Source organism: Cebidichthys violaceus, unplaced genomic scaffold (genome assembly GCF_023349555.1).
Source record: "Cebidichthys violaceus isolate CVI_PGR_0920_01 unplaced genomic scaffold, fCebVio1.0.p SCAF_3, whole genome shotgun sequence".
NCBI lineage: Eukaryota > Metazoa > Chordata > Actinopteri > Perciformes > Stichaeidae > Cebidichthys > Cebidichthys violaceus.
Window position 1 is genome coordinate 12,243,702 of NW_027176483.1, and position 14,898 is coordinate 12,258,599.

The window sequence follows — 14,898 nt, forward strand, 5'->3', positions numbered from 1 at the left end:
GATTAGAAAGGAAAATGCCCTTTTAAATCCAGACAGCCATGTAAAGTGTGTTGCATGCTATGAAAGTGAGTAATTAGGCAGAATACTGAAACTTGTCAGTAAAATTGTCCTGTGCGCTTTTAGCTTTTTTTCTCCAGCTCGTCTTCCTGATCGGATCTGTTTTTTTCTGTTGCCTCCTTAATCTCAGTATAGATACATTTATCTGTCCCTAATCCCTTCCCTTTATCGCTTCAGCTATCCATTCCTAGTCTCCTAATCTCCCTTTTCTCGCCTCTTTGTCCCTCTCCAGTTCCACCCACACCCCATATGATACAGGGTGTCTCTGTCTTATCTGTCTGTGTTTTGTCACTTCACTTATTGGTGTTGTGTCAGTGTGTTGATTTCACAATCCACTGCTGACTGGAGGCCATCTCTGCCAAATCCTCCCCCCCCCCGCCACAGCCAACACGTCTCTGTTTGACCCGATTATAGTGTTTCTCTGATTCAATTTGAAACCATTTGTGACTGCAAAATTTGATGTTTTTAAGCTGCAAGGACAGTTGGATGGACACTGCTAGTGTTTGTGTACCTAATATAGTATAACTTGTAACAATAGAGAACCATTTCATGTTTCTTTCTGTGGTTTGTTTTGTATTGCTGCTATCTTTGACCACACAGTCACTGACAGAGCTACAGAGGGAAACACAATGTGTATGTATGGGATGTTTTTTTTAACAAAGCATGCTGCAAACAAGACTGGCACCATCTCAGGGCTTTGGAGATTGTGCGTCACAGACTTTGTCCTGAACTGCCCCTTCCTTGAAACACCCACACTCGCACAAACACACCACTAAAACTCAGTTTCCTTATCGAAACGTTCCATTCACTTCCCTGTAAACATCCTGCAAGGATAGCAGGTGCATGCCCATTTTCTACCTCCACAATCTGCCTAAGAAGTCCCCACTACTCCAAACACACACACACACACACACAGTATGTTCCAGACTCCTGCCCTTGTGTGATGTGTTGTCTGTCTCTCCGTGCAGGCTCTCAGGAATCGGACAGCTCCCAGACAGCTAAGAAGGACATGCTGGCAGCACTGAGGGCTAGGCAGGACGCTCTGGAGGAAACTCTAAAAAAGAGACTAGAGGAACTCAAGAGTATCTGCATCAGAGAGGCGGTATGAGCAAACACAGATCTGGCAAACATTTTGAGAATCATACTTTTTAGCTCTTCTTTTCTAATTTGTCCCCTTGTCGTCTTTCGTAGGAGCTGACAGGGAAGCTTCCGAAGGAATATCCTCTGGATCCGGGAGAGGAGCCACCCACAGTCAGACGGAAGATCGGTACCCGCCTTCAAACTGGACGAGCAGAAAATTCTTCTTAAGGGAGAGGTGAAGCTGCAACTCCTTCTTCTCCACAATAGCACGTTGTCACACTTTACAACCTCCCTGCTCCCCACACAGGCCAAATAATATAATAAAATAATAATGCAAGTACCTGTGCCAGGCACTGTGTTGCAGTAATTGGAATTTATGAATGTAGCGCTAATTGGTTAAGCGTGTTTATCTCCTTTTAACCCAGCTGTAATGTTAATGAGTCATTTATGAGCAGTATAGGCATTATAGATCAAACTGGTGTTTAAAAGCTCTTGAAGTTACACAGTGAAGATCAGTTCAGGATTAACTTAATTTAAAGCCAGATACTTAATACTCAGAAAATGGTCGGGATGATGTTTGACATAATGATAGATTACCTCATCCATACTCAATTGTTTATTAAGCAAAGGAAACAGACACTGAAAAAGCCACAGTCTAGAGACGTCTTGGACCTGCATCTTTGTCTTTTTGTGCCACGGGTAGACTTTCCAGAGCAGCAGAACTTCTAAAAATAGCAGCATTCTCGCCACAGGAAGTGGTGATAGTAGGATTGTGTGTGCGCCCTTATGTATGCAGGCATGTGGGTGTGTGTGCCGCTGAGGTTGTATGCTTTGAAAAGGATCCAGGGACACAATATCACAAAACTGCCTTGCTAGCAGAAAGATGTCTCTAAAATTACACTGAACACCTTAAACTCACACACACAGAAACAGAAGCCGCTCTTGCAGCACAGTGAAAGGATTGCTAGGGATTCCTCAGAACTGAGGTAAGATGTTGGTGCAAGTGAAATCAAGTGTTTATTCTCACATATATGAGTGCAAACGATGAGTTTCCTTGTCTATAATCACGTTTGAACGTTTCTATTATACTATGCTATTTAACAGTATACTACACCAAGTATATATTGTACAGCAGATAGACATTTTTGCAGTGTAGTAAACATACATGCAATATGCAACACATTTACACTTTGACAGAGTATGTTTTACTTGGTTCACCTCTTAAGTCTCTGCTCCACGAATCTCAGGAGCCGTGTAGAGGAAGGGAGGATGGATTGATGGAGCGGTGTTATTATTGGGGGACAGACAGTCTCAATAGAGAATATCCAGCGGTGAGAAAATGCGGGGCTGCAGCACAGATAAATGATTTCCGCAGTGTGTTTTCTCTGGCAAGGATCTGTGTGTGTGTGTGTGTGTGTGTGTGTGTGTGTGTGTGTGTGTGTGTGTGTGTGTGTGTGTGAGTCAAACCAAATAGGTTGCATGGGCGAGTTACAGTCTGAATATGTGTCTGCAGACTAAGCCGTGTTTTTTTGGGGATTGTGCAGAGATTTCGTTGCTAAAACAGTTTGCGACTCTGGTATCTTTTTGCTTGTGTTACTCAGAGTTTTCCCTCGTGTTTGTGTGTGTGTGTGTGCTTATCCCAGGAGGAGGAACTGGAGCGCTTGGAGCGGGAGTTTGCCATTCAGTCCCAGATTACAGAGGCAGCCAGGCGCCTTGCCAGCGATCCTCATGTGAGCAGCAAGAAGCTGAAGAAACAGAGGAAGACGTCTTATCTGAACGCGCTGAAGAAGCTCCAGGAAATTGAGAACTCTATCAATGAGCACCGGGTCCGCTCTGGCAAGAAGCCTACGCAGAGAGCTTCGCTTATCATAGAGGGTACCAATATATATATATCCTATTCACTACAGGGAAATCAGATTGTTGTGTTGATTAGCTGTAGTTGCCATGACGCACAGCAGTATTGTTCTCAAGTACTGTTTACAGTAATAGAATAAAACGCAGGGGAGCTGACAAGTTCCAACATTGTTGCTTTTTGACACGATTTGTACACATGAAGCTTTTAAGTTTTAGATCTAGTAACTCTAACCTCCCGTCTTTATTTCTCTGTCCTGTAGAGGCCAATATCGGTTCTGAAGACAGTTCATTGTCTGACGCTCTGGTCTTGGATGATGGTGAGTCTCTACCTTTTACATTACTCTGCAAGATTCAATAACTCACTTTAATGCTCCAACGTAATTCAATTATTCCTCTATTTCAGATGATCCACATGTTACAGGTACCCCCACCTTCTCTCCAGTAGCATCGCCTCACAAGGGCCTCCCTCCTCGACCACCATCTCACAGTCGGCCCCCTCCACCTCAGTCCCTGGATGGCCTGCGACACCTGCACTATTCACGCCCTGACTACGATAAGTCACCCATCAAACCCAAGTTATGGAGTGAGTCGTCACTGGATGAGCCCTATGAAAAAGTCAAGAAACGCTCCTCTCATTCCAGGTATGAGGGAGTTTACCTCAACTAGCTTTAGAATAGAGCTACTGTGTATTAACACATGTGTGTCACTGCCCAAAATGATTTAAATCAAATGTTAAACAACTTTATTTGAGATATTGTTTCATCATCTCAAATGTGAGTAATCTAATCCAATGTGGACGGAACTACAATTTCAGACTTGTGACAGTAGTCTTAAGATTAATGCCTCAAATGTGGGGTTGACCACAAGTTCAGTAGAGCACATCATACACAGATTGCCTCTGTGAAAGGAATAACATTAATTATAAATTGCGTTTATTTTCCTTGCCTCTTTGCCAAGTCACAGGCGTTTCCCAAGCTCTTGCAGTGCAGAAGCAGGGGGTAGTAACTCTCTGCAGAGCAGCCCCATCAGGAACCTCCCTCACTGGAATTCTCAGTCCAGCATGCCCTCAACCCCAGACCTGAAGACCAGGACTCCACACTACGTACATTCCACTAGGTCAGTCTTTATACCTTCAGTTGTTTTAAAAACACCTGGTTCTTAATTATTACATTCACATTCACGTAGTTCTGTAGATCTGTTCCAGCTCAGCCCTTAAATTGAACTTTTTTTGTGATGCTGCATCTCACAGGTCAGTGGACATCAGTCCCACACGTCTGCACAGTCTCGCTCAGCACTTTAGGAACCGCAGCTCGAGCCTTGAGTCCCAGGGCAAACTGTTGGCGCCCGACCCCGACGCACACCCGCACACCCTGGGCACACTCGGCAGCCCTGACTTCTTCCTGGTCCCAGGACGCAACTCCAATGGCTCTGACCCACTGGATGACTGCTCATCCTGCACCAGCCAAAGCAGCTCAGAGCATTACTACCCATCTGGTGGACCGCCCAGCAGCAACCCCAACTACTCCACTCTGGGAGAGGACTCACCCTCCAAAGCCAGGCAGAGACAGAGGCAAAGACACAGGTAAGGATGCAGGGAAGGTGTCTCTCTTCACACAAATTATTGTTTGCCAATATGTACTACATATATACTATATATATAAATAAATTAACAGAGTTTTAGTGACATTGATGTATGTGTTTGTTTCTTTGTTCTCTCTCCAGGTCAGCAGGTCAGTTGGGTTCCTCTAACTCCGGCTCCATGCCAAACCTGGCAGCTAAGAACGGTTCTGTTGGAGGCTCGGGTGGAGGTGGGGTGGGAGGGGGACACCACGGAGTCTACCTCCACAGCCAGAGCCAGCCCTCCTCCCAGTACCGCATCAAGGAGTACCCGCTATACGTGGAGGGCAGCCCAAACCCTGTGGTGGTGCGCAGCCTGGAGAGTGATCAGGAGGGCCACTACAGCGTCAAGGCCCAGTTCAAGACCTCCAGCTCCTATACGGCCGGGGGACTGTACAAGGAGGCCTGGGGGGGAGAGGAGGGAGGAGAGGGGAGCGGCCGACTCACGCCGTCGCGCTCTCAGATTGTAAGGACTCCGTCATTGGGGCGAGAGGGTGGTGGAAGCGGAGGAGGGGGGAGGGCAGCGGTGTCTGAAGAGCTGCGGTGCTGGTACCAGAGGTCCTCAGGGAGCCTGAAGGAGAGGAGTCACTCACATTCGGGGTCTACTTCCTCTGAGACAGGGTCACAGCAAGGCACTCTGGGACATAGTCGAGGAAGTAGAGTAGGGACACTCGCCAAGGGCTCACCAGGTTGGTCTTTTTCACTTATTCACAATAAACCTTGTCTCATATGGTTAAATCTTATGTATCATCATGTGTTTTTAGATTAAACAAAACTTACACTATTCCTGTTTATTCAGGTTGACACATATTTTGTTTGTTCAGAGGTTCTAACAATAAATGTCGAAGAGAAAATATCCCTAGTGACGCTCAAACTCATGACCTTTAGATTATGCGCTCTGGGAACTGGTTTACGGCCTGTTTTTCGATGGATTGGAACAGGGTGAAATGTCGAGCATCACTTTGTCGCTTCATGTCAACCACTTCCATCTGAAATGATTTGTAGCCTGTTGCTGTGTTGCTTGTTGTGTGAATACAGCACAACATTCAAACCCTCCTTTCTCATTCTCATATAGTAGGTGGCCTCACTTCTCTTTTACGTGGATGAAAATTAATCAATGCGTAATCCTATGTTAGTAATATCAAATCTCACTGCATCAACTGAATTCAAACATCAAAGTCAGTTTTTTTTACTTTTGTGTAAGTTTAGAAATAAAAAATGGCATCCTACTTAAATAATATAAATATAATGCATAAATCACATGGATTAACTGGAAATCTGGGATTGAGCCTAAAATTGTGATTGACAAATCTACATATTATAGACAAACGGAGAAAAGCTAATGCCCCGTGTGAGGATTGAACTCACGACCTTCAGATTATGAGACTGACGCGCTGCCAACTGCGCTAACAAGGCTGATGTCACTGCTTGTTGTGTGACCGTTATCCAACATGACCCCCCCCCCGGGCCAAATGTTCTCAGTGGTCACAACCCCCAACCCCCCTATGGGAAGCATAGTTGGAATTCCTTTGCCGCTCACCTCACTTCAGCCTCTTCCATGTGTGTTTGCTCTGTGTCCGTGTATCCATGTGTCTCAATACATGTGGATTTGAATCTTGTGTCTCTCTCTATCTCATGCTGCATGTGTTGTATATCATGCTGCATGACTAACTGTCAGTTTTCCCCATAGCTGCATCCCCTCACAGCCAGAGGAGTGTGACGCCCTGCAGCGAACACGCAGCCACACCAACACCCCCCTGTAGCCCACAGCACATCCTCAACTGGCAGAGCGGGTAAGAGACAGACCAACACACACACACACACACACAGCAGCAGACCGGGTTGACAAGATGTTTGAAGAAGAAGATATGAATTTACATTATTTTATGACAAACTGCATCTTGGCTACTCAGCTTCTTTCTCTCCATTTTCATCCAAACCTCACTCTAACATCCTCACAAGCTTTGACTTCTGTCATCTGATATTGTTTTACACTGCTGACCTAATCCTAAAGAATGATTTTCATGTGATTTGGGCTTAACATCTATTTTTAAACATTTCTCGTCTCTCCTCTTGACTTCTCATTCTATTTGTCTGTTTGAGGTACTGATTCACTCACTGCCTCTTTGTTTCTTGTTTCTTCACTCGTCGTCGTGTCATCTCTCACTTCCTCCGATTACCTTTTCATCATGGAAATTTCTCTTATTACCTAATATTTGTCATTTCTTCCTCATCTCCCTTTGTCTGCACTAACCCTCCTTTCCTTGTGTGTGTGTCCTCTCTCCTGGTTTAGAGGCACAGCAGACAGCTCTCCTACTGAGGACGTCTGTCAGTCTCCCCCTCAGCCCAGCTCTGATGCATAGAGGTACTGTCTGTGGTCTCGACCTGGCAGGAGTCTAAACCTACAGTGTACTGTTCGAGGGGCACAGCAGCAGCATAACAGAGTGAAAATAACCTTGGAGAAAAAATATAATTTGACAGCAGTGCTGAATTTATTCCCAATCCGACTTTTATTTATAGAAATCTGTCATTGCACACCTCTAAAAGTGTTCGGCACTCATGTGACATTACTGTTCACTTTTATCATCAACTGTGGAGGGCTGACAAAAGGGAAAGCGGACAATCTCTTGCTCTTTGACGGTGGCGGTATCTGTGTCATGAACTCCTTCTTTGGCTGTATCTGTATCTGATCTCTGCATGTGCTCTGCTCTGTGGTCTGACACCGACACTGTGGCTAATTCCTCACAGGATTTACTAATATACATACTTATTGTAATCATGTGCTGTAAGGGTTGTAACAGAACTCTTTAACAAACAATCTCAAAAGTAGTTAAATGCTTGAAACCATGGAAATAGTATCTATTTATGTTTTGATCAATTTACCTTTACAGCCCTGGTCCATGTCTTCCTCTGCAGGTCTTTCAGTGACAGCTGTTTTCCCAGCAGCCCCTTGTGTTCAGAGCTGGCAGATGTGCAGTGGTACGGACGTGATAAGGCCAAACCTGGAACCCTGGTCTGAGACCTTCCTATTGGGCCCAGAAAAGTCCCATTGCCCTCCACTGTCCCTCACTACTACCCATAGACAACCAACAACCTCATCCTTAAGGCCCTACAAAAAACCCTGCCCTGAGCAGACTGGACATGAGCCTCCCTCCTTCCTAAATCCTGCCCTCCATCCATCTCCCCACCTCTTAATTATGCCCCTCTGTCACAGCTCAGCTGGACAGGGACACGCTCGCTGGGCTGGGCTGGGCTCTGTTTAGGGCTGGTTTCACAGGACAGACTGAGAAGTGCCACCTCAGCTGTTGAACTGTTGCCCTACAGCACCACAGAGCCCGTTCTTTACTCACCCTCCGCACACAAGCAATGGGGCAAGGAGGAAAAACAGCGATGGGAAGAGAGAGCACAGAAAAATATCAAGCAAACAACTCAAACTCAAACAGAACCAACATCGGCCATTCCAGGATCTGTTTCATATCTCATCTTTGGTCCCCCCCCCCCCCCCAACTCCAGTGCACTGCCACCCAATCAGAGGATACCTGCTGGATTTGAGCCACCAGTTTAAAACCCATCTCCAGGCCCAAACAAACTGTGTTGGATTTCATTATTCCATTAATGTTGTTTGTCTTTTTTTGTTTATTTGTCCCCACATATTTATAATAACAGAAGATGACAAATTGCTTTTCAGGAAAATCTGGATTAACAAACGTATAGATGACAAATTGAACTCCTCTCAGTTTAACCCACAACCAAAGACAACTTACTGGATCGACTGGTCACACCAGGGTCCCTGGGCTGGTGCCATACAGTGACAATATCGGGATGGTTTACGGGACTCTATCTGGGATATTGATGAGGACTATAGCAATAACAAACATTGTACAATATGAACTGGTTTGAGTCTACAGAGTGAATTAAAGCAGGCATGCTGCAGTGGTCTCTGCTCTGCCATGCTTGGAGTAAACGATCATTAGTGCGTCATCGGTGAATTGGGAGTTGTGGTTATTGGGTTTGGCATTAATCTATGCTTATTTCAGTGACTTCATTTTTACAATTACTTGGCTGTAGTTTTGATATACAAACAAGATTCTGATTCTGATTTCACATTTTCACCCCCAGGAAGTAAATGATTTTTGGCTGTTGACATCTGTTGGAATTACTTGTGGTTGATGTTGAGGCTATTCAATGATAAATCTCCATAGTGAACCATCTTTTCTATCACAAGTGTCTCTTCCTCTCTGGTGGTCTTGGTTCTATACCGGTTCTTCTCACCATGCTGAGTCCCCTTTTTGTAGCACTGTGTGTTCTCATCTTTCTGTCCACGTCTTCAACATGTCAGGAGCAACCCGACTGGACACAGACAGCGTGAACTCAATAGCGACTAGACACACACACACACACACACACACACACACACACAACACTGGCAGTCACAACACATATAATGAACACACAAACAAGTACAAACGTGCCAAACATGTTGGTGCTTTACATTTGTACTGTTTTCAGCACTGGAACAGCTGCAAACAGTAGAGCCCCGCAGTCTAAAGCCATTGTACAGACACTCAGACAAATAGAGTTGAAGGTATTCAAATGTACTTTGAAAAGCACAACATTAACCGTGTCTATGAGGGCTGGACCTACAATTAGTGAATTTTAATTTTCCACTTTCAGTATCTTAATAATGAGTTGTATCAAAGTGCATAAGAGGAAGGTAGAAAAGCCAGAACCACGGACAAGGTGTTACACGATCGTGCTCTTTTTATTAGTTCGAGGACATCAAGGAACTTTATGTTTGCCAATATTTAATCCCCACTGTCAGGGCAGAAGAGAAGCCATAGCCAGAACTCAAACAAACAATTATTTAACCCACATCCCAATCAACAATCAGATATTCAGATCAGGGTTAGAGAAGCACACCTGGTTTTGTAAGAAGGAAGTAGAACTCTGCATGTTTTATTTGTATCTAAACCAATGTCCCTCATCTTCCCCTAACCAAAAAAATCTGAACTGGTGTTAATTCACTAAGAGGATGACAGATTCTGCATCTCAGTGATAAAGAGAAGTGGACATATTGTTTTCAGTCTTACAACACCAGTATGTCTGGGTGAATGGTGCAACATCTTACCCTGTCCCTCATAGTGTTGTGTTTCCTTCACTCACACCAGTTGTTGTAATCTGCCACGTTCTAGACTATTTTAATGAGAAAGTTTAGTCCACTCCCTGCATGGTTGGTTCTCCAAGAGTTCCCCACCCATGCCTGGTCAGATTTGATCAGTTTTTACCCAGGATTGGAACCAGCACTCCCTGGTTACCTTATTAGAGTGCAAGTTTGACCCTGCTTTGCTCACTCAAAGTCTTTGCCCACTGTTAGTGTGCTAAGACACGATCCCATGCATGCCCTGCAGATCCACTGACAAAAAAACCCCAAAGACATTCAGCACCCGTCCTCTATACGCTAACATTAGCACATCCTGCTCCGTAGTGTGCCCCATCTCGACCCTGTGGTGATCTCTGAGCCCGATGTGAAGAAGTGTGACGTCCTTTCCCTCTGTAGCTCCAAACACACCATATTTTCTGTGCTTCATAGAGATGTATGAGGTTTTTTTTTGTAATACTCCAAGAGAAATGAACTAACTCTTTATCAGTCTTATCCTGTATGTACGGAGGGGCACTGTAAGGTTTTGTGGGGTTTTTAACATTCACATTCATTGTTTTACAATGTTCCATTTTATATGAACCAGTATTGTTTTGTTTTTTTAGTTCTGTAACAATGCATTCAGGTGCTACAAAATGACCAGTTACTGCTTCGTCACGTAGGATCTAGACATCTTCATTGTTCTCAATAGATTCAGTTTACCAGATGTGCAAAATGAAGCTTATTTTAACAGACAGTTTAATAGTAGAAGACACTTCCCCAACCAGACAATAGAGCATGTAACTTGATTTTATCAGTTCTGTTCAACTGTAACAATACATTAAAGGTGTTGTAGAAAAAAATGTGGAATTGATAAAAAAAAAAATAACTGAATTCCGCAGTTAATTTATTCTTTTTTCTATTAAAATTTGTATAGTAACTTTACATTTTTCAAAACTGTGTTGTTGGAAATTGATGATGAATTTTCAAGATGAGAAGCAGTGTTGGTTATTGAGAGTAAGAAAAATAAATTATTGATGAATGTTCTCAAGATTATGCCTTCATCTGTTTTTCATTTCTGTTTTCCTTCTTTTTTATTTTTATGGAAAACCATGAAGATATTTAGTCATTCACTCACTTCCAGGCTATTCTGCTGAAAGTATCAGTCAGACTTATCAAAGGGGATCCCCTCACCACCTCCTCTCCTCCGGACACACTCACTCTCTTGTCAGCACATCCAGGGCTCAGTCACTTCCTTCTTACACTCTGGCCTCCCAGAGGAGGAGAAAAAGGATTTCCTGAGGGGTCAAAAGGAAGAAACACTCTAAAGATAAAAGATATTACTCATCACCCAACCACGAGATTAAACAGCTGCACAACTGCATCTGGGCAGGCTTTATTGCACACATTTTGTCGCTTTAGATTTGCAGGCCACTATGTCACATGGCGGGCAGCTCTGATCACACAGAACAATCTTTCTAAATGCAACATGGATCCATTAAAGTGTTCTAGCAGGAGATGCAGACATCTGAACAAATATATTGTTTGAGCAGCTCAATATGTCCATATAAAACACCAGCTTCACAGACTACAAACAGTAGTTTTGATACTTTACCATATAGAAAAGTGTCTTCTATCAGAGGACTCAGTTGTCAGTGTCTGTGAGGACACCCAACCTTGTCATCCTGCTTTCTTTTATTCTCCTTCTGTGTCCATTTGATAATGAACACCATGTTTCTCTTTGTACTCTTTGTGTTCCCATAGCAGCTCTTCCAACCAGGCAACAGCTGGAAGCTGTTAGCCCGACATGCCGTGAGAAACTAGCTCCTACGTGATTTTTTTTTCACTCTTACACGTCTGTTAGTGTGCTTGTGTGTGTGTGTGAGCTTACTATAGGAGTGGTGTATGACCTTGCTTTATATCCTTAATGAAATCCTTTTCGGAACTCCATGTACTCCTCTATCTCTGTGAGGACCTCTGTGAGTTTTAGGCCATAAAAAGTGAGGACATTTTTGCAACATTATGACATTTTGTTAAGCCTTTTAAGAGACAGTTTTAGAGCTGGGACTTATTGTTTTAAGGTTAAGGTTAAATTAGGTTCAGGGTGAGGTAAGGTTAAAGATAAAAGTGAATGTGGAAATTAAGATCTGTTGGAGAAGTGAAGAGATCCGTGCAAGCTTACTAAAACAAACCATTTATTTACACTCAATGGTCATTAGATTAAAACAGTGAATTGCCTTCCCACATTGTTAGTTAGATCATTGCAGCTCTTCTCTTCAATATATGCCATTGCCCTGACCAGCAAGTCTTCTATATTTGGCATCTGATGTGAAACAATTTCATCATCTATTCTTCCTGCACTAAACAGAGTGAGCTGATTTGTGGATCAGACTGAAACACATGACAAGTCAGTGGCAATGCTGCTCTCTAGTGTTGACCACAGAGCAGCAAAATGGCAAAACTAGAATCCATTTGTTGTAGGTTTAAACTTAGCTGCTGCACCTTGTTTGGGAAAGTGAATTTGAAGCTTTTTGGAATCCCAAAGTGAGAAGTGATCCTGAATTTCACAATATTTAAAACAATTTTGGTTCAAACCAACCATACAGACCCTGATCAACAACAGTAACTGAGGTTAAAAAACGCTGCTCAAGCAGGAGTGTGTTTTTTCAGGTCTTTGAGTTTCACTGACTGAATTCCACTTGTTCCAGTAGAGGCCCATTGGTTTCATCTGGATCCTGCCCAGAAAAGAGCAAAAACAGAGTTGGTATCTCTGATTTATTTCACTGGAAATCTACTTCCCACAAAACATCTGTCATCATCTGTCATCGCCACAGCAAATCAGCTGACAAACTTAAACTGTATTCCTGAAAAAAAGTATCTCTCTGTACGTCTCACTATATTTACCTGTGAGAGGCGGCTGTAGGCCTGAATTTGGGGAGGACTATAGCGACGCAGGCCTCTCAACGACAGGAAAAGTATGTAGAACGACGCCAGAAAACACTGTACAGTAAATGCTATGGAGCTCCCCTTTGCAACATATGAACCAATGCGCTAGTGAGAAGGATGGGTAGAGAGAGAGAGGGGAGGACAGTTGACTCACAGCTCAGGAAGCATTTCTACTCATTCAGTACATAAAGGTAGAGGTTGAAACAAGCTTTTCACGGTTAGAAATATGTTTTCTTGTGGTATTGGTGGATAGAATAATGAATAAATAAAAACACCAGAATGGTCTTTACGCAATCTCCATGTTTTAAATGAATTACAGAATTACCTGTTGGTTTGTGTTGAGTGCGACAGGCTGCGTAGAGCTGAGGCTGTTGGCCAGGAGAGCAGAGAAGCCAAACAGTAGACTGAAGAGGTTCAGACCCATCAGAGCGATAATCTGTTCATGATTTATGCAAAATTAAGCAAAGCAGCTGATGACGTAAGCAACACAACTACATTAAAAATTACTACACAAAGTATTTACCTTTGATTTATTAGCTTTCCTCTGAACCTCCATAGCCAGACACCCAGCAGTCAAATACTGGAACAACACAAACAGTTGTGATTGTAGTATTTTAATCTCTCTCTCTGTCTAATGTGTTTATCAGTTGAAGCAGATGCGGACTCACAAATAAGCTTGACCACACTGGTGTTGTCATGGAGACTGAGCAGCTGTAGCTCACACATGCATGGGTGACTGTGGCCAGTATGCAAGCTAATGCACTGAGGATCTGCACCACCTTAAGGGAAGAACAAAGTATGAAGCAGGCGGAGAGTTTAAATGCTTTAAAAGCATTTTTTTTTTTTGTTTATTGTTAACCAATGGTTTGCACAAGAACAAGAAAGTAGCATCTTACTCCAGTGACTAAAAGTCTGGTATTAACCACAGTCCCAAACCAACGACTTATCCTGCCACTGATTAGCTCCCCGCGTTTGATAACCTGGTTCAGTGGGCGGGTTGAGGGTGTCTCCTTAAAAAACACCTGGTACAACCCCTCCTGGAACATGTTCTGTGTCATCTGTTATGGAAGAAAACAGTTAACTTGTCTTGGAAAACAAAATGGATGTTCAAAAAGAATCAGTCAAACACACACACACACACACACACACACACTTGACACGGGATTTCAGTCAATGTGGCAGCTTACCTTCGTCAAATGTTGTAAAGCTTTCCCCTCATTTATCCACAGTCCCTCATATCAACAGAAAATGTCATCTAGCTAAAAATCATTAGACGGATTGTTTTCTCCCAGTAGTGCAGCAGATCCCGGGGGTCAGAGTTCACTTGAGTTGGACGATAATGTTTGACTGAAGTCCACTCATGAGGAAGTGATACAGGGAGATCATTGGTCACAACTAAAGAGTGTATCAGCTGGTTGGTAAAGGTTACTGTGACCACACTGGGTTCATTTTAGAGACAGACTGAGATTATACTTTGTGTCCTAACTCCATTATCCACACTCATATAGTACAAACAACAAAATACGTACTAGTTTATATAATACACAAAGTTTACATTTAAGTGTGAAGCAAAACTTGTTCACTCTCTTTTTAACAAAAAAGATTTATAATCAGAAGATATGTCAAATAAGAGCAAGGGACCACAGAATAATATTAAAACGGCACGCTAAGATATTATGAGGATAATATGGTATGTAAAAGCAAAACAAAACAGGATTACAAAGATAATACAAAAAAACCTGGAAGGTCCTCCAGAATACTTTATTTGAGAGACATGAGTCAAATCAGCAGCCTATCCAGGATTTTTTGTAAGAATATAGGTATCACTGCATTGTTATAGGTTTACTTTCGAAATTCTTCGCTCATGCTGACATGGAGTCTGATGTAAGCGCCCTGTAACTATGAGCTCCCCCACAGGCCTGCCAATGGAGTAAGTAAGCTGCCAGCTGCTATACACACAGTATTCAACTCCACTGCTTCAAATTTTGTCCACTTTTACTTTAACGTAAAGCAGCTTTGAATACGCCATAGCTTAGATAGCCAGTGGCATTAGTGACTGAAGCTGTTGCTCATTATCATAAGAGTAAAACAATTTTGCTTTTGTTTGTGCAATCAGACTTTAGCATTAAAGAAGCGTGACAATAATATGAAATCATGGAGGCAATTATGTGTGGAACATTTCATGTTCAGTAAGTTTGGGACATGCT

At 43.1% G+C, this 14,898-nt stretch overlaps 2 protein-coding genes and 1 non-coding gene across 4 annotated transcripts in view; 1 reads left to right on the top strand and 2 right to left on the bottom strand.

Annotated features, from left to right (window-relative positions):
* frmd4a (FERM domain containing 4A) overlaps positions 1 to 10,796 on the top strand; it is a 57,395-nt gene extending 46,599 nt beyond the window's left edge. The window contains 11 exon segments of the mRNA XM_068723495.1: positions 1,026 to 1,159; positions 1,249 to 1,329; positions 1,331 to 1,372; positions 2,781 to 3,012; positions 3,252 to 3,308; positions 3,395 to 3,632; positions 3,949 to 4,107; positions 4,241 to 4,573; positions 4,714 to 5,297; positions 6,299 to 6,401; positions 7,525 to 10,796. Coding sequence (XP_068579596.1) covers positions 1,026 to 1,159; positions 1,249 to 1,329; positions 1,331 to 1,372; positions 2,781 to 3,012; positions 3,252 to 3,308; positions 3,395 to 3,632; positions 3,949 to 4,107; positions 4,241 to 4,573; positions 4,714 to 5,297; positions 6,299 to 6,401; positions 7,525 to 7,627 — 2,066 coding nt within the window. The 3' untranslated portion in view covers positions 7,628 to 10,796.
* On the bottom strand, positions 5,952 to 6,024 carry trnam-cau (transfer RNA methionine (anticodon CAU)). The gene has a single exon. It is a non-coding gene; the product is annotated as a tRNA-Met (tRNA).
* Positions 10,797 to 11,923: 1,127 nt separating the features above from the next.
* tmem253 (transmembrane protein 253) lies at positions 11,924 to 14,009 on the bottom strand. Of its 2 annotated transcripts, XM_068723496.1 has the most exons (7): positions 13,879 to 14,009; positions 13,588 to 13,749; positions 13,360 to 13,470; positions 13,215 to 13,271; positions 13,017 to 13,127; positions 12,650 to 12,796; positions 11,924 to 12,480 (listed from the first exon to the last, which is right to left on the bottom strand). In XM_068723496.1, exons 2-7 carry the CDS (start codon positions 13,747 to 13,749, stop codon positions 12,427 to 12,429), a joined length of 642 nt encoding a protein of 213 aa, XP_068579597.1. In that variant the 5' UTR covers positions 13,879 to 14,009; the 3' UTR covers positions 11,924 to 12,426. The 2 variants fall into 2 exon arrangements, with proteins under 2 accessions (XP_068579597.1, XP_068579598.1); XM_068723497.1 differs by lacking the exon at positions 12,650 to 12,796.
* Between the last annotated feature and the right edge of the window lie 889 nt (positions 14,010 to 14,898).